Source organism: Heterocephalus glaber, unplaced genomic scaffold (genome assembly GCF_053883595.1).
Source record: "Heterocephalus glaber isolate CG9 unplaced genomic scaffold, H.glaber_assembly_v1.0 deba00001555, whole genome shotgun sequence".
NCBI classification, from domain to species: Eukaryota; Metazoa; Chordata; class Mammalia; order Rodentia; family Bathyergidae; genus Heterocephalus; species Heterocephalus glaber.
Window position 1 is genome coordinate 8,724,150 of NW_028258346.1, and position 27,086 is coordinate 8,751,235.

A 27,086-nucleotide genomic window follows, 5' to 3' on the forward strand; every position below is an offset into this window, starting at 1 on the left:
CATACAAACCACTTCCAGGAAGAAAGCATTCAGTTTTTTGCTTAAATATAATTATAAAAACAAAATTACAGTAAATTCTAGCTTATGGAAGAATAGAATAGCCACACTTACTCAGTATTGAACACAACTATTTTTATTTTGTATGTGTTCTTCCTTATAGTTTCTCGAATAGAATTTGTAAAAAGAATCTTATTTTGCCTCCTCTGAGGCAGAGAATTGAGTTTATCATACTCAGAGCTGAGTACTTCGCTGGTCTATGCAATGCCTTTCCCATCCCCCTCCCATTTCAGTACACATCAGTCTTACCTCCAACTTATCACTCTGCTTTTTAACCTATGTTCATTGAGATTTATGCCTATACTGATTCTGGAAAGGTATGATGTTATTTAGTTAATCTTTGCTTTGAATTTATATAAGTGATATCAAACAGGTCTGATTCATGCCACTCTATATTTTAAAAATACATTATGGCATCATCTTTTCTGCTCAACTCCCCTTTTCGGTTTTTTAATTTTGAATAATATATTTTTCATTTCCAGTGTCTCCAGATATTATTTCCTTATGACTCAATTCTTATGTTATACTTTGAATACTGTCATTTCTTTGAGGATTTTAATATTTTATTTAAAAATTTTACTTCCAATTCTTATTCAATCCAGTGCATTAACTTAGCTTCCTCTACTACTGAGGGTGGAGTGTCCTGTTTTCCTTTCACTGGGCTTGTAGCCCTCCTGTAGAATTTGGGGGTTGTTTAGGGAGATACTTCAGTGTGAGAGCTCCGTGTTACCACCTGGGCTAGATCACTGCCTCTTCCCACCCTTTCCTCCCTACCCTCCATGAGATGCCATTAGTCTTACCTCCAGCCATCCACTCATTCCATTTGTTAAGAGCTGCTTTCCTTGGATTACACCACCTAGACCAGTGGTTATAAAAGCATTGTCAGGCATCAGGCACGCTTGTTTGAGACCAGAGGGATGGGCTCAACCCCCAGTGAGCCTGGGCCGCAGAGTATTTGCAGTTGTAACAAGTTGCCAGCTGTTGCTAATCCTGCTGATCAGGAACCACACTCAGGTGTTCTCCACCTGCCTGCACCTATTGTGTTTTGCCCCTCCGTGCTGGTTCCGGCATCTATCCCTGCTTGGATGTTAGTTCCCCTGATGCCTCTGGCTGGCTCTCATTTGGTTCTCCCGTTCTTATACTGCGTGTAGTTGGGAATCGGTGGATTATGATCCAGGACCAGGTGAGCTGAGATAAAAGACTCAAGGCAGAAGTTCCTTTCGGTTTATTTCCACAAACATGACTGAGGCCCCTCTCTTCTCCTCTAAGCAGAACTTTTCCCTTCCCTCCTTATTCCCCCCTGAGGTGGATCTAAACCACTTCTATTTCCTCAGAGCTTTTTATGGTTTAAGTATGTAAAACTAACCAGTCTCTCCCTCACCCAGGCAGAACCTTTGTCAAGCATGGAGGCAGAGCAAAGCATCTCCTAGGGGTTTGCTGTGTTGGCAGGCAGCCTGAAATTTTTACTTTTATTTTTAATGGAGAGACCTATAGGTTTCCAATTTGCTTTATTGTCTACCTTGCACTTGTCGTGGTACTTTGAGGTTTATAATCATGATGCATAATGAACAGATTGCCCAATATGATAATACATTTCTTGGATAAACACTAATTCACTTAATTATCCCTTTCTGTTGGATATTTGAGGTTCTTTCCACTGTCCCAACAATACTGAGAGCACCAAGTGACCGTACAGTATTAGTAGATATTTTCCTGTTTGGCTTTGTTTGCCAGTATTCTGAAAGAGTTAAGGCAGCCTCCAGAAGTGCTTTAAGTTTTAGGAGAATCTGGTTCTTTGTGTCTGATTCATTTTCTGTGTGGGTGGTGCCTCACTCTAACCTTGTCACTGACAGAAAAGTTCAAATTTCACTCTCTTACTGTAAGGAGAAAAGAAGCCTGTCCTTGTAGCTCTTTCCCAGTGAAGCATTTGCCTCCAGACAATGAGTACATTCGCTCTTCCGTCAACATCTTGGTCTTTGCTAGCGTTGGTTTTCCTTTCGGTTGAAATTGCAATCTCCTTTGTTCATTCAGGCTATTTGAACAATGACAAGTTTTATTTAAAAGGTACAGGCTGTGCTCCAGGTCTGTCTTGTCCAGATTTTGTCATGAATATGATGTTATCCATTGCAACAGAATAAATCAAGTGGAGAAACCTTTCTTTTCTAATTTATTTGGCCAAAATGAACGTTCAGATAATGTAATTTTAGTTTTTGTATAAACCCTTAGAGATTTGGTAGACAGCACCTGAAGATAGGTAAATGAATCATCATGGGAGGAAACTTGAGAGTATTTGGTTTTAAAAAAGGATGGCGGCTGATGAAATGCATCAGCTTCTCCCTCAGGCCACACCCATCAATTAAAGTGGAGGAAGGGAGAGGTGGGGTAGACTCCAGTTTGCCTTTGTGGATTTCATGGTTTCTGCTTGTACTTACTCTCCTCACTTCAAGTCCTGTTGTCCTTCCCAACTGCTTACCCTGTGAGCTACACAGACTCTGAGACCAATACCGGCCATAGAGGCAAGAGACTACAGACTTCTTCACCAGCCCCCACAGTGACATAAGGGATGCTTCCAATGCATTTTAAAAAATGAAAACAGAATGTTAGCAGTCACTGAAGCCAATCTGCAGTCCAGAAGCAAAATTCACCTCTGTCTATGAGTTTTGATTGGACTCTTTCCATGGCTAGAAGATCCTCACCTCCCCAGAGGGCTCTTTATCCTTGGAGCACTATAATGAGAAGTTGTCTTTCATTTTTTTCTTGATTTGATATCTGCCTTCCTGCCTTCCTTTTGAAATCATACAGAAAAAGGGTGTATGAAGAGATTTACCTTGTCTCCTTGTAGTCTTCTTTTATTTCTCTCATGCTTAAAATAAATGTGTTTAGGCCATATAAGCTTTTCCCCCCTCCCCCCCTTCTCGCTCTCTTTTGATAATGTCTATTCCTAACCATTTCAAACACTTATGGATATTTTCCACTTTGTGTTCTTGAAATAAGAGCTCTGGAGCAGAACGTAGAAGTTTGTAGACACCTGGTGTGTTAGTTATCTTTCACTGCTGAGAGAAATACCTGGCACCCAAAGATAAAGGGGAAAAGGTTTATTTGGTTTACAGTTTGTAGAGGCTTCTAGTCTAAAATCAGTTGGCTCCAAGGCAGGGTGGAAGAGGGACAACAGTTCATGGCAGACGGATAGTAGCAACAAGACAGCTTAACAGTGTCTTTCTGCTCCTTTTATCTTATTGAGACTACTGGGATTAGGGTGGTATCAAAGCAATCACTCAAGTGTAGTGGTTTAGTGATCACACGCCCTTACCTGTCACACTCTAGATTTAGCCACCTTCAAGAAAAAGACTGCATGAGGCTTTGGGGGGACATGTAGACACAAGACACACACCCGGAACCAGTGCACATTCTAGTGATCTTTACTTGAGACATGTGGCTTTCCAGATGTCCTAGAGACTCTTCAAAGTGTATTGACATGCAGCTCCTCACTGCTCATTCCATGCAGCAGTTCTCAGTGATATGCTGGACATGTGTTTTACTTCCAAAAGTCTGATCCTACCTAGATCATAGCTGCTGGAAGATGGCACCTTATTATGAGTCACGTTTAAGTTGTTCATTTTAAGAGAGGTTTGTAAAAATGCTGCAGGATTTCAATGGGAATATAGTTTATAATGATTGATAAAAAGATTATTATTTATACCAGAGAGTTAATCTTTAGCTGTAGCTTGGCTTTCATGGCTGAAAATGGAAGAAAAGTAAAATAGAAAAAATTTGAATATCAAACTTAAACTAAAAGGAAACATGCATTACATATCATATCCTCTTAACTACACAAGTGACGACCACTCCTAATTCATGTCAAATACCTGGGAATCATTTGTATTTTGAATAATTATTTGAGAGGCAATTCTACTTTATAACTTTTCATTTTATTTCTTTTCCTTTTCTAGTTCCTAATGTATGAAGATAATTGTTTTAAAAATTTTAAACATTTTCTTTTCAGTGCTAGGGATTGAATCTAGGATCTTGTGTGTGCTAAGCACACATTCTACCACTAAGTGATACCCCAGCCACTTTTGAACATTTTTGGCTGGTTTTAGTCAATTTGTCTATTTAATACAAAACAAAGCCTGTTAATATTTACTGACATTTTAAATTCAGGTTTACCACAAGGGTTTAATGTACCAATTCTCAAATATATAAGAATAAAAATCTGTAATATACTTTTTAATTAGTATTTTTATATGAATAATTATATTTTTTGATTTTAAATACTTAAATTTACATACAAAATATGTAAGACATCCCCCCTCCCAGAGGAAAATATAATCCTGAGTTTTGTGATAATTATTCCTGTATGTGTTTTTCTGGTTTTGCTATGTATATATCCATAAACAATACATTGCTCAGTTTTGCCTATTTTGGGGCTTCAAATAAATACCATCAAAGTTGGTATTTTTTCTATGACTTGCTGGTTTTGCTCAACATTAAGTTTGTGTGATACATCCACATGGCTGTGTATCATGTGGCTCCTTTATTTATTTATTTTTATTTATTTATTTTTTGGTACCAGGGATCAAACTCAGGACCTTGTGCTTGCAAGACAGGCAGCGGCACCATTGAGCTAAATCCCTCACCCAGGTTCATTTATTTTTAATGCTGAGTAGATATAATTTATTTATTCATCTTACCATTGATACACAATTGGGTTATTTCCAGTTTTTGTTTTTTGTTTGTTTATTTCTATCTATTATAGACAATGCTGCTAGGAATATTTTTTATATGTCAAGTGGTACACAGATGCAAGAGATTTCTTCTGTGTAAATCCAGAATTGGAGGTACTGAGCTATAAGGTAAGTGTTCAATATTAGTTATATCAGCATAATGTGAAAGTTCTACCCACTCCATATCATAGCAATTACTTGGTTTTGTCAAACTTGAAACATTTTTGTCAGCTGGAGGTTATGTCTTGTGCTTCATTGTGATTTTAATGTGCAAATATCTGACTACCAAGACTAAATTTTTTTGAATGTTATTGGTCATTTGATAGTCTTTTCTATTGAAGTGTCTGACTAGATTATTGTTTTCATTTATTATTCATACACTTCAAAATAATATTATTGGTTCTAGTCATTTATTGTTAAGAGTGCTGCATATATCCTATACTAATAGTTTTTTTTATTACATTCAGTACTTTTTAAAGATTTAAGTTCTTGATTTTAATGCAATTGAGTATATCAATCTTTTTTTTTTTTTTCAGTCAGCACATTTTGAATATTGATTCCTGTTTAAAACTTTCTCTAAACTGAAGCCATAAATATGTTCTTTTCTATCATGTTCCAAAATGTTTATTACTTTTACTTCAATTACTTTATGTTTGAATGCCAGGAAAGATATCATCTGTGTTGTATATATGGACAAATTAAAATAAAAATATTCCAATTTCTTTGTCCTAAGTGTAGCACATTTGGCACTTATAAAAGAGACTCTTCTTTTTAGTGCTTGAAAGTCAATTTTTATAATTATAGATTATTTCTGGGCTTAAATTTTTTCTCTGTATTATTTTAACTACTTTAAACAGACTAAAACAAATTTTTGGTTCTTCTATTTGTTGTTACATTTCATAGCACCAAATAATTTCTGGAGTTGCCCCAAAATGGTATTTTCAAACTACATAGAACAACCTCTTCCCTGAAGATGGCAGGAAGGTGAGCCTTTACTCCATCAGGCGCACACACTTCCCCAAGTCATAGTGGCAGTTAGCTGTCACTATAGCAAGAGAACTTCTTATAGTTTGAATTGTTCCATGAAGTTTATGACAAATTTCCTTAATATAAAAAGTAGAATTACCTTTTAAGTTCATGAAAACACTCCTTGTAAGAGTTTGGTATGGTCCCTTCCTTATGTTTTCGCGTCATGTCTAAGAGAGCTTGGCCTCATTCGGTGCCACAAGTAGTTTTTCCTAGGTTTTGCTAATAGAATTTTATAATTTCTTTTTTTTTTTTTTTTTGGTACCTGTACTCGAACTCAGGTCCTTGAGCTTGCGAGGCAGGCAGCGGAACCACTGAGCTAAATCCCAGGCCCTAGAATTTTATAATTTCATCTCATATTTATTCTGTGATCTATTTTGAGTTCAATTTTGTGTATGGTGTAAGGAAGGAGTACAGCTTCACTCTTGCATATGGCTGCACAGTTGTTCCAGCACCAATTGGAAAAGATTATTCTTTCTGCACTGAATTATTTTGGCATCCTTGTTGAAAATCAATTAAATATAAATTTGTTTATTTCTGAGCCTTTCTATCTCAATTTCTATTTTTTATTACTATACTACTATAGCTTTGTTGTAAGTTTGAAATCAGTAAGTGTGTGAGTCCTTCAATTTTATTCTTCTGCTTTAGTTATCATTATTATTGTGTTTTTCTTTTGTGATACTGGCTATGGAACCCAGGGTCAAGCCCTTTACTGACCTATGTACCCTGTTTTAGCTCTTCTCAATTCTTTGTTTTCATATCAATGTTAAGACAGATTTGTCAATTTTCACAAGAAAATTAGCTGGAATTTTGATAAGTGTTGCATCAAATCTATAGATCAATTTAGGGATTACTGCTATTTTATAATATTAAAGCTTCAGATTTATAAATATGGATGTCTTTCCATTTATTTAAATCTTCTTTATTTCAGCAACTTTTATAGTTTTCAGAGTATAAGTTTTTACTTCAGTTAAATTTGTTCCCAAGTATTTTATTCTTTTTGGTACTATTGCAAATGGATTTTCTTCTTAATTTCAGTTTTAGATAGTTCACTGTCAGTTTATAGAAGTGCAATTGATTTTCTGTTCTGAATCCTTGAAGTTATTTAAATAATTTTTGTGGGTTCCTTGCCTTCTGCAAATACAGTTTTTCAATCTAGTTTTCTTTATTTTCTTGCCCTATTGCTATGGCCAGACTTTCTAGTAAAATGTTGAATAAAAGTGGCAAAAGTAGACATCCCTGTCTTCTTCCTCCTCTTACAGGAACATGTTTAGTCCTTTATTATTAACTATAACAGTGCCTCTTATTTTAGAACCTTTTGTCACCTGGGGAAATTTCCCTTTATTCTTTCTCTGCCAAGTGCTTTCACCATAATAGGATGTGTTATATTAATTGATCTTCAGGTGTTGGAGCAACTTTGAATTCTTGAGATAAATTCTTTTTAGTTATGGTATACAATCATTTTTTAAAGTTGTTAGATTTAATTTGCTAGTATTTTGGGGGGAGTTTTATATCTTACATTCATAAAAGATATTAGTGTTGAAGCTTTCATCCTGCTTTGATATCAGTGCAATGCTTACCTCATCAGATAAGCTGGGAAGTAGTCTGGAAGGGCTTCTGAAGAATTAGAATTAATTCTTTAAATATTTGATAAAATTAAACAGTGTGGTACTACTCTTAGTAGGAAGTTTTAAGATTATTAATTCAATATCTTTATGTGTTACAGGTCTGTCAGGGTTTAATTTTTTTCTTGTGTCAGTTTTGCTACTTTATGTCTTTCTAGGAGTTTTTCCATTTAATCTAAATTATTCTATTTATTAGTGAATGAACTCTTCTAGGATTTTTTGGGGGGTACCAGAAATCAAGCTTGGGACCTTGTGGTTGCGAGGCAGGTGGCAGAACTGCTGAGCTAAATCCCGGGCCCATCTTCTAGGATATTTTCTTTACAATATTTTGAAGCTAAATGCAGCCACACAATAGTTAACCAACGTTCTGGTAAAACAACAACAACAACAACAAAATAACCCCAAACACCAACTCTAGTCTAAAGTTCTAAATTGAACACTTATAATTTCATCATAGCTGTGGGTCAACCTTTTCTGTAGGAAATGCCATTCTTATGACACAAATTTATGCAGAGGAAGAGCAAGAGTCAAGATGAAATGCTTACATCCAATCTGTCTCTGCTCAGGAATTTTTTTCCCTAAGGCTTATGTTCAGAACTTCCAAATTCCCATAATTGAACAAGGGTTTAGAGAACCAGTTTTATGGCTAGGTTGGACTGAGAGAGGACAAGAAATAGTTATGGTGCTGTTTTTATGGAGGAAGGTATTTTCTTTCTAAATTTTTTGACACATAAAGAGGAAGTTTTCATATATATATTTAAATTCTTTGGGTTATAGAAGTTCACCTTACCAAGGATTGGTTTCCAGTATGGCTTGGGTATGTGGGATTTGTAGATTAATTTCACAAGTTGGTGAGGTGGAAAGAGATGCTCTTTGTCATGTATTTTAATTTCATTTTAGTTGGGTTGGCTTTGCCAGGAAGGGCTCTAATATTAAGAAGTTGGCCTTGTTTCTTAAAAATCAGGTCTGAAATAAAATTTAGAGGAAGAGTTGTCATTGGCTATAGTTAATTTCAAGATCAAGGCAGGAATGAGAAATCCCATTTATTGCCTTCAAGGCAAATAGTGAGGTTCTGTGAATAACTGCATTGTGCTTTAGACTTTACAGAGCCTTGCCATTTAAAGAATGCGCAGTAGGCTGGCAGCATTGGCACTATGCTGCTGGACTCAGAGCTGTAAAATTCCAGGCCTCAGCCCAAGTTCCCTGAATATGAATCTGCATTTTAAGATGTTCGAATGATTCCTAGGGTTTCATTGATACCCAGTTCCCCAAGAATTTATGGGATCTCTATAGCTGCTCTTAGAATCTCTTTACTGGATTTACAAAGGTCTTGGGGATCCTTCTTCATTGCTACAGTTCAGAAACAGTAATCAGTGCTTTGAAGAATTGTTGCAAAATATGCCTGAGACGGGAGACATCCTGGGGATCACAACTAGCTAGTCCTTCCAAGGTGAGTTTGAAAGCTTATGTCCCTGTGTAGATCTCATACTGGGAGAAAGGACCTTTCTGGGTTGATGGGAAATGCTGAACGTTCAATGCTTAATCTGAGCGATAGGAGTCATCATAAGGAATCCCTGTACTCTCCCACCTATTTGGGTTGTAAGGAAATAGCTGGCCTTAATTTTTAAGTAAATGCAACATTTGTATATTTTATGGATGGTTTGAATTTTTCCCCCCTGTAATTTAGCTTCTGCTCATTGCGTTTCCTACACTTTATTATGTGGGTTTGTGTTACTTGCCCAAGGAAGAGACTGAGTCAGCCCTCCTGGCCACAGGGTATCCAGATAATGCCAGTTATGCAGAGTCAACCCAGGTGCATAAAGCAATAGAATCTAGAAGTTTTGAGAGCCTAGTGTGTGGGTTTCAAGCCTGGGGAGCCAAAAGGCTGAGCAGGAGTAAATTCAGAGGCCCCAGCTTACTGGTGATCTCAAAGGTGGGGTACAGAGAGTCTCTTTTGGATTTATCTGAAGGGAGCGATTTAATGTTACTCCTTTTAGAACCAAGATTCTGAGCTTTCAGGAATTTGAATTCAGGGAACGTGAAGCTTCAGAGAATTGTTTGTGATTGGTTCATGGCTTCATTAGGGACAGCTGAGCTGAGTTGTTTTGCATCAATAATCCTGCTGGCAATTTATCCTAATATCTTCAAAGGAAGAGAGAGGTCCTGAAGTTGATAATAAGTGGACCTAATCATTAGTATTAGAGTGAAGTGTGTCAGGGAGCCAGGGCATGTTTATGTCCATTCTTAGGAATTGTTCAGTTTGATAATGTTAGGAAATTGTTGTATTTTAATTGCATAAATTCATGCCTAGATGTGTAGAGCACTAGTGTTTTATTTGCTGTTTAGACTAGAAGATCTTTGAGTGCAATGATCCAAATTTGTGGCTTTTTGTTTAGTTTGCAGAACTTATTAGAATAATAATAAATATTTATAAATATCCTTTTGATATGTTTAAACTGAGCAATTTGATTCAAGCTAGTCAGTATTCTACTTGTCTGGACATATTGAATGGAGGATAATTTCATAAATTAAATGATCTCTATCTCTAAGAAATTTAGAAAACTTTGATTCATTTCACCGCCTTTATGAATGCACTATTATATCTAAGCCTGTTTGTGGTTCTTCTAGAAAGAATTTAGGCAACACTTTGACAACATGTTCTTGGAACTGATTTTCTTTCTAGTATCCCTGGCATCCATAATGTTTGGTGTAACAAAGTGCATGTATTTCCACATTTCATCCCAGCTCAAGGATATGAGGGTTACCACACTGTTCTGACATCTGGTACTTGTATCAAATGGGACAGGAAGAAGCTCTCTAAGCCTTACGTGAATCCAGTTCAAACCTGGATGACTTTAAGCTTGTGATCTTTGCAAATAGGTTTTCCATAGCCGCCTAGGTGGGGTTGTGGCAGAACATGGTCACCTGAATCCAATAGTTATAATTGAAGGACAGGGGAAGGAAGAAGAGGCTAGTATAAGTGTCAGTTCTCCCTGTGGTTTTAAGTGAAATACATCCATTTCTTATTCTAATTAGGATTTAAAGTTTTTGTCATTCTCTATCTTTTAGTTTCTAGCTTCTGACTTTTAGGTTCTATAGGAAACTCAATTTCCTTTGAGAAAAATTTGAGTGTGTGTGTGTGTCTGTGTGTGTGCTGTATGCTTTCATCTATTTTAGGTCTGTCTTCTCCAGGTGTCTATTTGGTAGTTTCTACCCACCCTCAGCTTTCCAGGAACTGAGACAGGCCAGGTTAGCCATTTATTTACTTATCCAGGGAAAGCCTGGCCCTGCTGGTTCAACTTCTGTGTCCCAGGTGCTTCCTTGATCTCCTGCTCTATTGTGTTTGTCTCACTTGGCCGCCTCCTTGTTCCTTCTCAGTCTCTCACACTCTAATCATAGGTGACAGGTAACTCTCTATGGGTCTGGCTCTGTTGACACTGGATGGACACTGCATGTGTTCAATAGGGTTTTTTAACTTGATGCTCAAGCCCATCTTTTATTTATTGAATCAAAACTTTATAATATGTGCTTAATACTATTGCTGTCTAATGCCAGTCATTTGAAGATGCAGATTCCTAAGTTATAGTAACTGAAAAGTTGTCTTAGAATGATTGATCATAACAGCATGAAGCTAGAGTCTCTATAAAGGAAAAAATTCTTTTAAAATTTTTAGTGCTGCTGGCAGTGTAAGTTTATGAAATTTTCACCAAGGTTTTGAGTATCACATATTACAACATATTTTACATTTTATTGTTTTTGTTTTTTTGGAAACAAGCTCTTGCTGTATAATTCAGGCTGGTATTGAATTCCTCCTGCCTCAGCTTCCCAAGTGCTAGGATTACAAGCGTGGGCCACCAGGCCTGACATCATATCTTACTATTTTGATATGATAAAATGTTACCTCAAGTTTGCTATTGATGTTTTTCTTCCGCCCCCTCCCTCTCTGCGCTCTCCTCCTCTTCCCAGGGTCTCAGGTGCACTGAGCACATTATGTGCTCTGCCAATGAGTGGCATCCCCAACCCATTTAATTTGCTTTTTAAAATGAAGAAAAGTAGATCATTTTCTATTTAGCGTCTCCTCTTTGTAAGTTTTTGTATTATAAAGTATATATTTCTCTTTCCCTCTATCCTGAAAGTCTAAAAAGCAAATTCCAATCAGAGTAAGGAATCTTATTTTTATATTAAAATTGGATTTTAACATATTTACATTATAAATATATTTAAATATTCCAGGCTGAATTCTCCAAAGAATACATACTCTTGATTAAACTTAAATTTTGACATGGAAGGTTTTTTTTCTTATTGTGTTGCAATTAGTAGAAATTGCATAAAATTTCATTTCACTTTTAGAAATGCATTTTAAATAACAAAATAGGCAGCTCGTATACATTATCATCATGGAATTAAAAGCTATCCCCAAGGAATTGATATGTGGGATAAACTTTATCTTTTTCCTGTTATATACTGGGCATCCAGTTGAAGCAGGTAGGTTCAGTACTGGGGATATGACAGAGAACTGGCTCTGGCCAGTCCCTCGAGGGACTTTGTGGTCTGGTGAGATAGAAGAAAAGCATAAGTCATTATAGTGGATGTTTCATGGTAAAAGAAAAAAAAAATCAAGAAAAGTTCACATCTGGTTGAGTCCCAGAATCCCAAAGGGGAGTGATGCAGTGTGAAGGGGAGGCATCTCGTATACCCTGGGGAGTCAGTCAGCCTCCTAGGAGAAATTATGAGATGTGGGGCCGGGGATTTAGCTCAGTGGTTCTGCCGCCTGCCTCGCAAGCACAAGGTCCTGAGTTCGAACCCCAGTACCAAAAAAAAAAAAGGAAAAGAAATTATGAGATCTGGAGGACCAGCAGGATTTGCCTGCTTTATCTAAGAGGGCTGATTTATCTGAACTTTGTTGTTCTGGTTGTTATTAGTTTTTAGTCTTTATGGATGAATGTTAACCGGTTTTGTCTTTTCTCGGGAGGCACACATGGGTGTCACTGGAAAAAAGTTCAGCCCCATGGAAAGGAGCCAAGCGGATGTCCTGAAGGCCAGGCTCCTCTACCAGGAAGTCTGCTTGGCAGCTCAGCGTCTTGATCTTTTTCTGCATAAAGGAAATGCCTGCAAAGAAGTGTTCAAGCCACATGTCTTGGCCCTCAGGGATGCAGTTCAGCAAGTCTGCATTAGACTCATGTTTTTGTACCCAGTGTCTTACGGGAGGAAGGCAGAAGAGCTTTTGTGGAGGAAAATGTACTCTGATGTTGTCATGTTGTTTATGAAGACCAACAGAAAACACAAGGACACCGTCCAGCTCTGGGAAGGCCCCTTGCGGGCTCACCTGAAAGGCGGCCTCAAGTTCTACGAGCATCTCTTTCTGTTCCTTCAGGGGCACTATGAGCTGAGGCTGCAGAACTACATAGATTGGCCTCATGGAGAGATTCACCTGATCGGCTGTGAGAAAGCAGGACCCACGTCAGAGGAAGAGGCTGCCTGGGCTCGCATGGCCTGCCATCGCTGCCTGCTCTATCTGGGAGACTTGTTCCGCTATCAGAATGAATTCCTAGGCCTGGCCACCATGGACTTGGCTGAGAGATGCTATTACAGAGCCCTGAGTGTGGCCCCAGACATGGGAATGCCCTTCAACCAGCTGGGAGCTCTGGCAGGGAGCAAATACTATGATATCGAGGCCACATACTTCTATCAGCGCTGCCTCCACTCAGAAGTGCCTTTCAGAGGGGCAGCTTGGAACCTCAAACGGCTCTACGACCATGCAGGGAAACGTTACAGCTGTCTCAATAGGTACCAGGGAAGGAAACTGTCTTGCAGCCAGCAGCAGTGTTGGGACAACAAACGGCTACTGGTTAACTTCCTTTACCTCCAGAGTCTCCTGCAGCCTCAGCGGAAATACAAAGCGGCCAGATCGATAGCCCTGTGCCAGCTGGTTTTGGAAGACTTTCATCTCTGTCTTTCCTATCGGCCATGTCCATGTGATCCATGCCAGGGTTCCACTGAGGGAAAGCCCCCCAAGGGCCATTTGATTCTCCCAGACCGCCTCGTCTTCCACATGGTGGTTCTCTGCCTGATGAACATGCACAGCCTGAGGAAAATGGGCTCAAAGCAGCACAAACCAGCAGTCCTCTTCGCCTTGACCTTTTTCTCTCACCTAATTCAATATGTGAATACAAGAATCCAGGGTGAGCTCCAGAGAGGGAAGCTGAGTCCAGAGGTGGCTGTGCGAAGTGATGGAAGCCAGGAGAAAGAGACTGGAGAGGAGCACCCAGACTTTGCAGCCCCCAGAACCCCCTGCCACAGGTGGTCTTTTGTTTCTAGCAAGGGTTACATCTCAGCGGCCAATTTTCACTCCTGCTGTGACTCAGATGAGATGGAGGAGGAAGACGAATCCTTAGGGTCACAGATACACTCAGAAACGAACAGTGACACTTCCTGTTCAGATGTAAGTGATGCAGAAGGGGGTGGCTTCCTGAATCCAGAAGCAAGGCAGGAAAGTGGAGCCACACCCAAATATGAAGCTGACCAAGCCAAGAAGAAAATAAAGGCATGCAAACCTTCTGATAGTCTCCTAGTTCTCTTCAAAACAACTCTTTCTGCTAATCCATCTGTGCCATTGGACCAAAAGCTCCAAGGGACACATGGCTCGCATGTGGCTCCTGTCTTCAGTAGCAGCAAAGCGATGCCTCCTTCTGAGCTGAGCCCTGACTCCGACAGTGCCCCCAGCACTGAGGATGATGTGAACAACTTCCCAGATGCCGAGTTCCACCCTGGTTCCTGGCGGGGGCAGGGCACCTCCCTTAGCGAGTCTCCCAAGCATCTGCAGGCCATTGAAAAGAAGTTGAAAGTCCTGTCTGCGGAGGGGCTGCTGCCCACCCTCAAGGTGATCCTGGGCTGGCTCCGCACCAACCACAGCCTCCTCACCTCAGGGCGGCGCAGTCTGCTGAGTCTGTGGGAGCACCTGTGTGTGCTGCTGAACCTGCTGCCCTCGGTGGGGGAACTCCAGCAGCCAGGCCTGGGTCTGTCCCCCCACGTCCATGACCTGCTGCAGAGCTGTCGAGGCCCACAGAGCCCCACGTTCCCACAGCTCCCCGAGGACATTGGCCTGTTCCAGCACTCTCCACCTCAGGCGTTCCAGGACAGATTGGGTCCATGGCAGGCCCTGTCTGCACTCAGCACTCAGGATGAGGCTGCTGTGCGCATCTGTTTCTTCCGAAGCTTTGGCCACTTTGCCACTAGACTCCCCGGCCAGTTTCTGAGGTTCAACTCTAAGTTGGGTGTCTTCATGAGCAGTACACTTGACGGACCAGAAGCCCCATCTTGGCAGCTTCCAGAGAGAGCTTCAAGGATCAGGTTTTCCAAAGACATCGTCCAGCTCTGGCTTCAACGTGAAGTGGTATTGCTAGAGAAGACCCTTAGGGGTCCCCAGACTCGGTCAGCTTTGACCCCTTACCTGTTCCCTGACCCCAGGGCCCTCTGTGAGCATCTTCCGGTCATCCAGCAGCTCATCACCAGTGGGAAATTTTTCCTCATCATACCCAAGATTGTGGTGGACACTTTGTATATCCTAAGGAGGGAGGACTGTAGGGCCTTGGCAGCCATTACTTTCCTAGAGGACGAGCTGAAGAGAGGAAACCAGTACATTCTCTGCCAGTCCTTTGTGTTCAAGAGGTTGGTGAGGCCCAGGATGACCCGGCCAGACTCTGATGCCTGGGACCTCTATAATATTCTTGACTTCTGCAAAGTTCTGCTGGACTCCTCCAGGCCAGGAACACCTGATCCTAGCAGCATGGTGACCATCATCACTGGTATCTGTTTGGACAACCCTAGAAATTTCTCATATCCTCTGCAGTTGGTCTTGGGGACTGCAACTGAAGCCGGAGTAGAAATCAAGAACATCCTGCGCTTCTACAGAGAGTGGAAGGTGATCAGCTAATAGGGTCACATTTCCATGACCACATCTCTCTTCTTTCTCCACCTTCAGCATTTATGGGTCAAACTCAAAATATTTCTCTCTCTTGTTAGCCCCTAATGTTAAGATACCCATTGTGGGAAGTATCTGTGTCTATCCATAAGTAGAGCTTTAGTGCACTGGCTTCTGCAGGCCTTCTTGTGTCCTTCTTTGTCATCTTGGCTTGGTACCACCTTTTCCTTGAAAAATCTCAAAATTAGGTCCATGCTCAGTGTTCTTTTGGCAAAGCAGCAAACCCAGGAAGCACTCCAAACAGCAGGTCTAGCTCCTTGGGTACTCTGTAATTTACTTTGCACTGTTTTGTGACATTACACATTTACTTTTAATGTTGTTTTGTCATGATGGGACCATGCCTACTATCAAAGGTAGGCATCTGCCATCTATGAAGCTCAATAAATGTAAGGCTAAAATTCCTTATTGTGGTGAGGGATCTTATTGTAAGTCTTTGTCGTGTCTTCCTTACTCTATGTTCAGTTCAGATTTTCACTTTTGAGTAGAATGAGGTTGATAGTCTATCCTACTAAAGTATGATGTTTAATTTTTTCTTTTTGTTTCTTCTAAGCATGATAGCAGTAGCCTCAAGTATTAGTGGACTTCATTCTGCTTCTGATAACCTGGGAATATGTATTTCATGGTACAATATATTTTTTTCCTGTATCTGCTCAAAGTTTTCAATGTTTAATTTCTCTCCTCTTCCCTTCCCTGCCACTCTCCCATTCTTATTCTCCTCCCCATGCCTCCCCCTCTCATTCTCAGATACCTTTGGGGACCTCTTCCTAATCTGCTTTATGTGTTATCTAGGGATGACTGTTTTCCTATACTTGGTGGAAACTGGAGGTACATCCTATCAATGTGGGATGAAGGTTAAAATCACAGCTTTACTCTGACTGAAAGGTAGTAAACCTATTAACTGCAATGTCTTCCTCTCTGCCAGTCCTCAGTGTGTTCCTGTGATGAACCACCACATCCCAGGGGCGAATTTCACACACTCCCAGGGCCCCGAGCTGAGAAGGTGACTGAGTCCCGTGGGTCTCAGGTCCTCATCACTAACTCAGCCTCAGTCCAACTGCCCTCTGTGTAAGCAGAGAAACCCCACACTTACCTGTGCTCCTGGGTTCTCATCATAGTTCTCATTTGTCCTATGCTGAGCCTTTGTGTTTCAGTTAATCTGCCTGTCACTCCTCTGTCTCAACATTTGTAAACTTTTTGGACATTATTAGAAAAATTTCAAAAAACTAAAGAAAAAAGTAAAAGCTTCAAATGTCTTTTCACTCCACCATTACCATTTTTTTCATGTATACCTTGTCATGTTTATTTGGAATACATAGTTTTCTCTAACTGCAGTTATATCTAGCAAATATCCTTTTAGCCTACTTTATTCAAGTTACATACATTTCTTCTATGATTGTGTTATCTTCATTGCCAACTTTAATAGCTGCTTCCTATCATAGTTTGCTGAAATATGTTTCTTTTATAGTATTTTAGTTCTAAACTGTTGATAATTATTTGATAATTATTTTTGTATCTGTGTTTCCCTCAGATCACAAGAAACTGATTATTGAGTTAAAAGATATACATTCATCACATTATTTTTATACATGCATATATATAACTTTTTAAGAGGTACAACCTAGGAAATAGTTTACTTCTAAAAGTAGGAATAAATATTCCAAAAGAGAAATATTCTATAAAGTTTTATAACCTATATTTTTCACCAAGTTATGATCTTTTCTAACTTATTCTTTCAAAGATCATTTTTAGAAATGACCATTATATGAGTATGCCAGAATTTGCTTAATAATGTTCTTAGTTTTGAACATTTCTTTTTACCTGTTTTCTATTATAAATAAAATTTTTCTTTTGTCCTTGATTATTAGAACCAATCCCTAGAGGTAGAAGTACTGAGGCAAAGGGTAAAAATACATTAAGGCCTTTACTGATACTAATGATATGGTACTAAATATATGATACTAAGTCTATGATATATGATCTGTGCTTACTGTCATAATATCAGATGAATTGCATTGGTTCCTCAATGCAATTGTCTTAACAAAACGCTCCTGTGTTTTGGTCTTGTTTGCTGCAACCTCCTAGGGATAGCGTTTTACTCCTGAGGGAAATGAGAAAACATGTGGGTTGAGATGGGGAAATGTGGCTTAAAGCATGCAGTGGGGTGGAAGAGAATAAGAGGTGAAGAATAAATTATTTTTAAATGCCAGCAGAATGGTCGTTCTGACCTAGGAAAAGGCCGTACTGTGGAAGAACACCTTTGCAGAAAGCATGGCTGGCAGGTTCTCAATGAAGCAACATGAGTGGGGTGAATGAACGCAAGTCAAGGGAATATAGAGCTCCCTGTCCACTCAGTAGATATTGTAGCTGGGTCTCATAGCAGCTTTGGTTCCTTCAAACCCAGGACACAGTCCATTCTTTTCCTTACTGTGTAAAATGGATCATTTAAAAATACCTTGGCAGCTAGACGGTTGCTGCAGACCGCACGCTCACAAATCAGCTACCTTTCGCCACCTTAGCATAATTTTGCTAGTTTTTACAGTTTCAGTTTTTTTTTATGTGGAGGAATCATGCTCCCCGAGAAAGCTCCTGGATGTGTTTTTGTGGTATTCTTTGGCTTTCTCGTGTGTTTTGAAGTTACAGATGTCCTTAGTCTGGACCTATGAAAACACTGACTTGAAGATGTCATTGCTATGACCTTATGTCACATGTCTGTTTGTGGTTTGCCGATTACTGGCTGCTGTAAATTACTGGTTTGCTTGTCAGGCAAAGAGAAAGTGAGCATATTCTTAGTAATTGGCTGGACTTCATTCTGTTTATTTAGAGGATGAAGTTAGTGCTTGTTAGTTGAACCAGCCAGCCAAGTGCTTTAGTAAGTATCCTGGGTTACTTACTGTTTTTACTCATCCGCAAAGTATTCGTCTTCTAAAAGTACATTCATTTGGCCTAGGCCTATAGGACTGTGGACAAAAGTTTGACAACTAAGAGACTTAGTTTTCTCATAGCTTTCTCTTCTGTTCATCATTTTAGTTGAGGAATGATATACCCCATTGGTAAAATTTTAGCACAGTGACTAAATCTCAATAGTTTTTACAGAGGCTTGGCTGAGAAAAATCTCTCAGATGCTTTATAGTGTGGTTTTCTGAAGAGGGCAGCACTATCAGTTCAATGTGCAGGAGTTTGTTACCAGGATAGGGTATTGCTTAGATGGCTGTCATTCAAAGGGGACCTTCTATGAGCTAACTGGTCGGAACTTTCTTTTTATTCTATAATGTAGAAATAAATTCCATATTTACAAATGAGTAAGTAAAATCAGTGCAAAGGCCCAAACTACCTGGTGTTCCATTCTAGAGATATCTGGCTGGACATTTATCGTAAGTAGATGTGGTTCACTTAAAGCACCCCAAAGCATATGACATCCAGGAAGTAGGCAGGAAGAAGACCACTCAGTGAAGGTCAGCAAGAACTTCAGGGGCAGTGGGTGGGTCACAGACTCCTACTCCTCATTATATTGTCATGGTGATGTGGAGCCCTCCACCTTTATCCAGATGACCTGAGGAAGGAAGAATTAATGGAGGGAGAAAAAACCCTCACAGGAGGGTGCAGCTTTATCTTAAGGGATATTTACCAAAGAGGAAATTGCTTCAAAGGGGAGACACTAAGTTATCATTATGAGTCAAATTTTATGTTTTGGTTGAAATAAGTTTGAAGGTAAAGTCATACTATGACAATATCTAATGCTGGCTATTTCTTTTGTATATATGACTTGGAGTGTGTAAATTTCAGATGCATTATAAATGTGTTGCATGTGTTTTTTAGGTAGCCAGATACCTTATTATTGTGGTTGAATAATATATTTTGACTTTAATACTTTCTCTTCCTGACTCAAGACGACTATTTCCAACTGTCTTTTCTGTATCTCTGCTGTATTATCCCATATATCTGAAATTTACATCTATAAGTAAACTCATTATTTCTACCTGAGTTTGTCTATTTCCTTGTAGTCTTTATTCTGATCAGTTGCACTTAGCTGAGTTTGACACACTGGTTGGATTCTTCTAACTCCTTTTCAATAAAAACAATTTATAAATGGGCAGACACAAAAAAGTAGAAAAAGTAGCAAAGGAAAGAAAGCACACAGACACACATACACATACTTCATTCAAAGAACCAGCTTGTGGCTGACAAATATGAAATCAAGACTGATGCTGCAGTCTTGAACAAAATTTCTTTTTCCTTGGGAAAACCACAGTTTTGCTCTAAAGGCTTTTATGGTCTTTCAGCTGATTGGACGAGGCCCTCTTCATTAGTGACATGATCCCTTTTACCTCAAGTTGGCCGACTACATGTCTACAAAATACTTGCACAGCAACACATGTTCAATTCAATAAGTACTGTAGCCCTAACCAAATTGATACACAAAATAAGCATTACAAGTTTACGGTGACCTCTCAGCAACTTTCTGAGTATATCAATAAGTGTAACAAGTTACTGAGTTTTTATCAGTTCTAGACATGATGTTTGCTGCCAGGGATCCAAGAAAAATAAGATGTACTTGTTCTTGAAGATATCAGAGTTCTTGAAATAGCAACTGATACAAAATCAAATAGATCACAATCATCGTAGTACAAACAAGGTGTTAATAGTGACAAGGTGTTGAGAAGTGATCATGACAATATGATATGGGATGCCCCAAATGAAGTATTCTTACCCAAGGTGTCTCTGAGTCTGGGGTTTTAACACATCATCTTTGCTGTAATCTAGGTCCTCTTCAGCATTAATTCACAAATTACTCCACCTTCCCAACTGATCCCGAAATCTGTACATGCAGGCCTTTTCTACTGTATCACACCACCTGCATTTTTGTGCTTCTCTGTGTCCTCTCTGCCAGGGATGTCCAATCATGTGTCTGTCTCGGTTAATATACAATGGCTGCTTGTTGCATATAAAGCACAGATTCCTTAGTGTTTTTATAAAATATTCAGGACTAGATGGCCACATTGCACTTTCTAGCTTCATTCAGCATTTCCTTTCTTTTAAACACAGACCCCATTTTCAAAGCCACACCAAACGGCTTGATATTCTTTGAAACTGCATTTCCTTTTTCCTCATATCCAAGCATTTCTGCACGCTGTCACCTTTATCTGGAATCCCTCCTTTCCCCTTTTGTCTACCAAGACTTTGTTTATTGCTCCAGGTTCTGGCTAAATACCTCCTTGTCTGTGAGGGTATCTTCTGACCACGGCAGTGGCTCTTGCCTCTTTCCATTGCACGTTGCCCATCCACTGTTACATATTATGTTGGAATTGTCCTTCCTACTACACTGTGGGGTCTATCGTGAAAAGAACTATATTAATACATTTTGTATCATCCTCTCTCTTATTCTTAGATTCAAACCTGGAACATCACATCTTTAACATGGACATTTGTGGACTAAAAACTGCATGTTTTTCTTAGCTATTACCTCAATATTGCCTAATAATGTTTAGAATCTTTTCTGATAATTAGATATTGTTTCTTACCTTTGGGATTGAAGTTCCATTCAAATTTTGAAGATCTGAGTTTAAGTCCTAGTTTATCACTTACTGTGTTATCTTTTTTAAAAGATAGGATTTTATTTTATTAATTTCTCCCAGCTTTATCAATGTATAATTGTCAAGTAATATCCTAGGTATTTACATACAAATTACAAAATGGTAAAATTAAGCTAGTTCATTTCTCTAATACTATCTATTAGTAATATTATGGGAATAAAATTGAATATTATGAACAATTTAAAAATGAATGTCCTATACAAACATCTCTGACCTTAGAGGTCTGTTTCCCATGTCCATAGAAAAAGACTCATCTACTGTCAGAACACATTTGTATCATTTTGTGGAAAACATTTTCTCTTCTCTCTTATACATGTACATTTCTTTGTGATTTAGGTTTGTTGGATCAAGACCAAAGGATATAAAATCTGGTGATTTCCCACTAAGCATCTTATTCCATGGCCATTTGTCATCTTTTTCTCCTTATCACTGTGTATCTGAGATTGAAAGTTTAACTGACAGTAGAAATTGCTGTGCATATCAGGGAGAAACACTGAGCTTTATTTCTTAGATGCACATAAAATATGTTCCTTAAACCATTTAGAACAAATAAATCCTATAAAAATACTAGAAATTCTTACCCCTTGTGACAAGCTTGATAGGAAATGCTTTTTTTGTTGTATGTGTCTAATCTTTTAAACTCAACTTATGGCTTTATCATTCTCAAAGGAAATCCAAAATCATCAAATATTGATATGTATTCCTGAAATTATTATGAAATGCAAATGGATTTTAATGTACTATGTAGAACTGCTTGTTCTTTTTTCAGTTAGGAACATTAGTACTAGTGTTCTATAACATAGTAGGCTAACTATAGTTTACAACAGTTTGTTATATGTTTCAAAATAACTAGAAATATTTGAAGTTTCCCAACACAAAAAAATGATAAATATTTGGGAGACCAAAATGCTAATTACCTTGACTTGATTATTATACTTTTTTTTAAACATGTATCATATTATTCTGTACCCCATAAATACATATAAATATGATATGACAATTAAGAAAAAAAGATTATTTTGAATGTAATTGTTTAGAATCTGCCTTCAGGTCTTATCTTTGTACCCTGAGAGAAACCTGCATAGCTCATCTGGAGGACGCCTGTGTTGATTTTATTGCACGACTCTCGGTACTTCTTGGCACCTCAGAAAATGCCAACACACAATTTTCCAACTGCTGGATTCTCTTACTGAAAAGCTGTGGCCAATATAAGAAGTTTTCTTTTTTTCCCTAATTGCATCATTATAATGCAGTGTAAAAGAGCAGAGCTTTGGAGTCAGCCATACCTCATTAAGCCACTTCCAAAACCAAGACAATGGGCGAGTGTTTTATTTTATTTTTGAGGTTAATTTTCTTGCAGAGATGTCATGAAGCTAAAATGAACTCATATATAAAACACATTGTACAACGCCAGGCACCCAGTAGCAAAAATATAGCTGTGAGTTATGACTCAAGTTATAACAGGGGAATCTGATGAATTTTTCCTGTACCAAACTCAAGTAGATATGATCTCAGGCAGAGGATTTCTGGGTGAGCATTTACTTGTTTGTTCTCAATTTTATGAAGAAACTTCTGGCTTTGACTTAGGAATAAAATGAAATAACTTGAAAGCTGATGTTAGAAAATTTGCAATCATTGAATAACCATAGAAAATTAGAACTAGAAGAATATATAGGAATGACCTAGGACAGTCTTTGGCAATAAAGGATCTGAAAACGACAGAGGCAACTGATTTAGCAATGATTATACAGCAAAGGGGTAATAAAATAAGGGGCTACACTTTGGCTCATTCTTTCATAGAAGCAGAATTCACAATATTTTTTCTTTTTTAGTTCATTCATCCAGCAAATTTACCTAATCCAGTAAATGCAGAAAACTACATTTTTCAAATAAGCTTAAAATTTAAATTGTATTTTATAAAACATTAAAAATATTAAAGATTCGTAAGAGCAAATGCAATATTTAATAGAACAAACTACTACTGGTAATTTAATTTTTTATTTTCTAGCATAATGATGGTATATCAGATTGGATACACTTACTTCTAACTAGCTGACTCTGATTCATTTATACGCTACCCGGTTTAAGCACTCCCACTCTCTGCTCTCTAAGGACTGAGTGTCAGGAAGGAAAGCTGGCATTAATGTCAGAGCAGATGTGTAATCACTTCTCCTCGATAGCTTGGCTCTAGCTGCTGGTAAAATCTCTAGTCTACACTGAGTTTTTGGATCACTGCCTTAAAAAATAATAGCATTTGGATTGAGAGTGTGGCTCAGAAATCCTACTCCAAATGGAGTGGTCTTTCCTGTATGTGGTTGGCAAGATACGCTACTGGAAGGAGCAGACAGGCTGAGTAGGCACGTGGTGAATACAATTTCTTGTCTTTGTGTGGGCCTGTGAAGGTCATCTCTTTAAGGACATCTCACCAGTGACATGCACCTTCCATTTACTGTTTGTTCTGTGGATCCAACAGTCTTAATTTCCCTACTAGAATGGCTACTCATTCAGAGTGAGTGCTTTAATTCTGAGTCTTGTAGGCAAGATTCAGCAAGCAGCAAGTGTATAAATGTGCTTCCCCAAAGTTTAAACCTATTGATGGTCCACAGCATCTGTCCAACTTGGTGGAGCAATATTTTTTCTCTACCTGAGCAGATTTCAAAGTCTCCTTTACAGTTTTCGATTTGATTTCTCTGCTGTCATTTGGCTTTATTATTTCTGTTTATTATGCTTTAAAAGAGGAAGGAATTTTAACCTTAGGCATAGATTTCAATAATAAAATCTATGAGCAGTATTCCAAAGGAGCCATAGAAAGTCACGTTAAAGTAAAAATGATGAGTTGCAAATGGTGTATTACCAACCCAAGTAAGTTTATTTTAGGTGGGAATGGAATAAAGACATGCTTTAACCATTTTTGTGAAGTAAAGTCTTTTAGTTTAATATTAGAAGACAGTTCAAATGATTTAGAAATCAGTGGAAGTATTACTCATTTGAACTATAGGAAGGACAAATGTCAAGTATTTGGAGAGATAGATGCCATTGGGGATTTTTTCGTACAATGCGCGTTTCAGAAGGTACTAACATGTTTGCATTTTGATGAGGTGCTTCCAACCTCTCTCTGGGCTTTTCCTAGAGCAGAAGCCCTGGCTCTGACATGAGATTAGATTTTTAAGTTGCCAGTAAGTGAACATCATTTAGCATTTTCCATCCTTTAAAAGAGCTCATCAAGTAATTGCTCCTTAATAGCAGGCAAGCAGTATGACAAGCTGGATGAGGTATGACGAAGCCTATGAAAATTTAAAGTGTTCTGCATTTTCTGTTGGCTCAGAGTAGGCCTATGAAAACAATGGCACTTTACGGATCATGACAGGCTTCCTTGGATGACTGAAACAAAAGTTGCAGAAAATAAGATAAGGCCTTTTGTTCTCCCAAAGCATACCCTTCTCAAGTTCGTGGTAATAGTTCCTGGAACACTTTTTGACTCTTTAAGTTAAATGGTAGCTTAAACTTGACAGTTTCAAAGGTGAAAAGTCAGAGATTGAGATCCATATACTTAAATAGAACTAATCTTGTAGATGTTTGATATCATGTCTATGCAATCCATGGAACTTTCAATATTTACTTTAAGGACCTGAACTGAGACTCCATATTTCTGAAATTATCATAGGGCACTTTTCTAAAAAATTATGAAAGTCTCCTAATTAGATAGTTACATAATTAATCCAGTACTTACATTGTGTTAAGAAGGGAGGAACACTTTCTTGGGTTGGACTTTCCCAACATCAGACCTGGGACAGTGACACAACTACATGTATTTTATTTAGAAGACGAGCTCAGAAAACATAAGATATGGGGAAACTGGAGAGAGAGGAAAGAAAATAAAATAAAGAGAGCATAGTTGAATCAGTTACCAGTGTAGATGATTTGGGCTCAATTTTCCTAGGGATCCTTTCAGAAGCCATGCAGAATGTGCTTCAATATTATCTTACCAATGGAAGAAGAAATCAGATGATTTCAACTCTCTCAGGGTTATCTGGCATTTGGGGAAACCTTCCAGGTACGGCAATCTCTTGTGGCACTGAGGCATGTGAGATGGGAATCAGCGTTTGGGGCAGGATGCTTCATGGTCCCTGGACTGTCTCCACTGCAGCTGCAGGTAATCTCAGAGGTTATGGGACACGGCAGCAATGCCTCTGCTGTCTGTCTTGTTCACCACTCACATTCTGTCCTGCATCTTTAAGTCCACTCAGTTATTGACCCTTCAAGGTGTTAGAGAGTCATCCTCTCTAAGAGAGACGTGGCTGCAGGTTTCATGGCAGAAGAAACAAACTTCTCCACTGCAGCTGGTGCAGAGATGTTACTGACATATTATCTTCCTCCTCTTCTACTCATTCTGGATTCTCCTCACGCTCAGCCAATATTTCTGCTGACCTAATGCAACTGAAGTAGATGGTATGTGGGTCTGTCTTTCTTCCCTCTTTTATTTTACTTTTATGCTCTACATCTACTCAGGCACAATCTTGATTATCTCCCTTTTTTGCTGTACCATGGGCTGCTGCTCTGCCTCCCTAACTGGAGACTGGTGGTTTTGACAACACCCTCTTCATGGATCCAGTTACAGGCTCACTTAATGCCCATGGTTAGGCAGTCTCCATTAGAGCTCAATTGCAGGCCAAGAGGTCCTTTTCAAATAAGAAGTAGTCAGAGCTACAGATTGCTTGGCTTTGTTCTAGAACCTTTGGGAATCTGTGCTACTGAGACTCATCAAGGGCTTGACAGAGTCTCCACACAATGTCCATATCTAGCTCATATCTCTGGAACCATTGGATCTACTGGGTTAAAAGGTGTGAAAGAATGTGAAGCTCTCACTACAAGTCTTCTCTTGCTGTAGGATCTAATTAAAACTGGTTGTCTTCTAAGTCACTCAACAAATGGAATAGTGTTCCCAAGTATGGAATATGTTGTTCCCAAGTATGGAATATGTTGTTCCCAAGTATGGAATATGTTGTTTTCAAAATCCAAAACAGTATTTTTGGTTCTATATCTACTTGTAGGTGGAAATAACTTGGCCTTTTGTTTAGAGAGTATATCTTAGTTTGCTCAAGATCATTGGGCCTCTGAAAACTTCACCAAGGCAGTAAGCCTCTAGATCTTTCGAGAGTTTATTTTTAACCTTTTGGCATGCGTGTGTCTTACAATGACATACAGAGTACCTATCACTTCCTGCTTCCTAAGTCCAACTAGCATGTGGTCAGTAGTCAGGCAAGGACAACTTTATGTGGAATGTTAAATAGCTCAGATCTGTTTGGATTATGGCATTAACAAGAAGAAAGGGAGTTAATAGACTTTGGGCAAGACAGTAAATGTCCATCTAAGATGAATACAAACAGCTTCTAATCCTCCTTTCTTATGGGGATTGAAAGGAATGCACTTCTCAAATCAACAATTATCCATGGTGAGAGTTTTGCAGATATATTTCAGCCAGGATATCAATATGGTTGTTATGGTTTGTATCTAGATGACCCCCAGGAGCCTTGTGCACTACTCATAGGTGGGGCTTTTGTAAGAGGATTAGAACATGGGGGCCCTGAGGCTGACTTGTTAAGAGATGGGGCCTGGAAAGGGGAGCTGCTCACTGGCGGTGACCTGGAAGGATGGGTCTTTCTTCTGGGGTCTTCCCTTAGTTCTCTTCTTCTTGACTGCCAGGAAGTGGTCAGCTCTCTTCCTCCCAGGCCCTCTGCCATGCTGTTTCTGTGTTTAAGCCTGCTTCGTAAGGACTGAAACTTCTGTGAACCAAAATAAATCTTTCCTTTAAGAGGCGGATGTCAGTATTTTGTCCCAGCAATGGAGAAACTAAGACAATGCCACAGGACCCAGGTAAGTTTGTAATGGTCTATCATGATTTTTTGGATTTTTTCAGTGATCATTTTGGTAAATTAAACTTTCAGGAATTGAGGGTGACACTAACTACTGTAATTAATTTTTAAAATTTCTTATTTTAGGGAGCTGTTTCCAGATTTCCATTTGGCTTTTCCTATTGTAATGAATCTTAATCTGTAGGTCAGGCAACCAATGAGTGTTCTTC

General features: G+C 38.9%; 1 protein-coding gene across 1 annotated transcript; it reads left to right on the top strand.

The window, feature by feature from the left end:
* Nucleotides 1-478: 478 nt before the first annotated feature.
* LOC101715581 (nonsense-mediated mRNA decay factor SMG5-like) lies at nt 479-20,208 on the top strand. Its single transcript, XM_087190699.1, has 2 exons — nt 479-1,240; nt 12,405-20,208. Exons 1-2 carry the CDS (start codon nt 1,226-1,228, stop codon nt 15,363-15,365), a joined length of 2,976 nt encoding a protein of 991 aa, XP_087046825.1. The 5' UTR covers nt 479-1,225; the 3' UTR covers nt 15,366-20,208.
* Nucleotides 20,209-27,086: the final 6,878 nt, after the last annotated feature.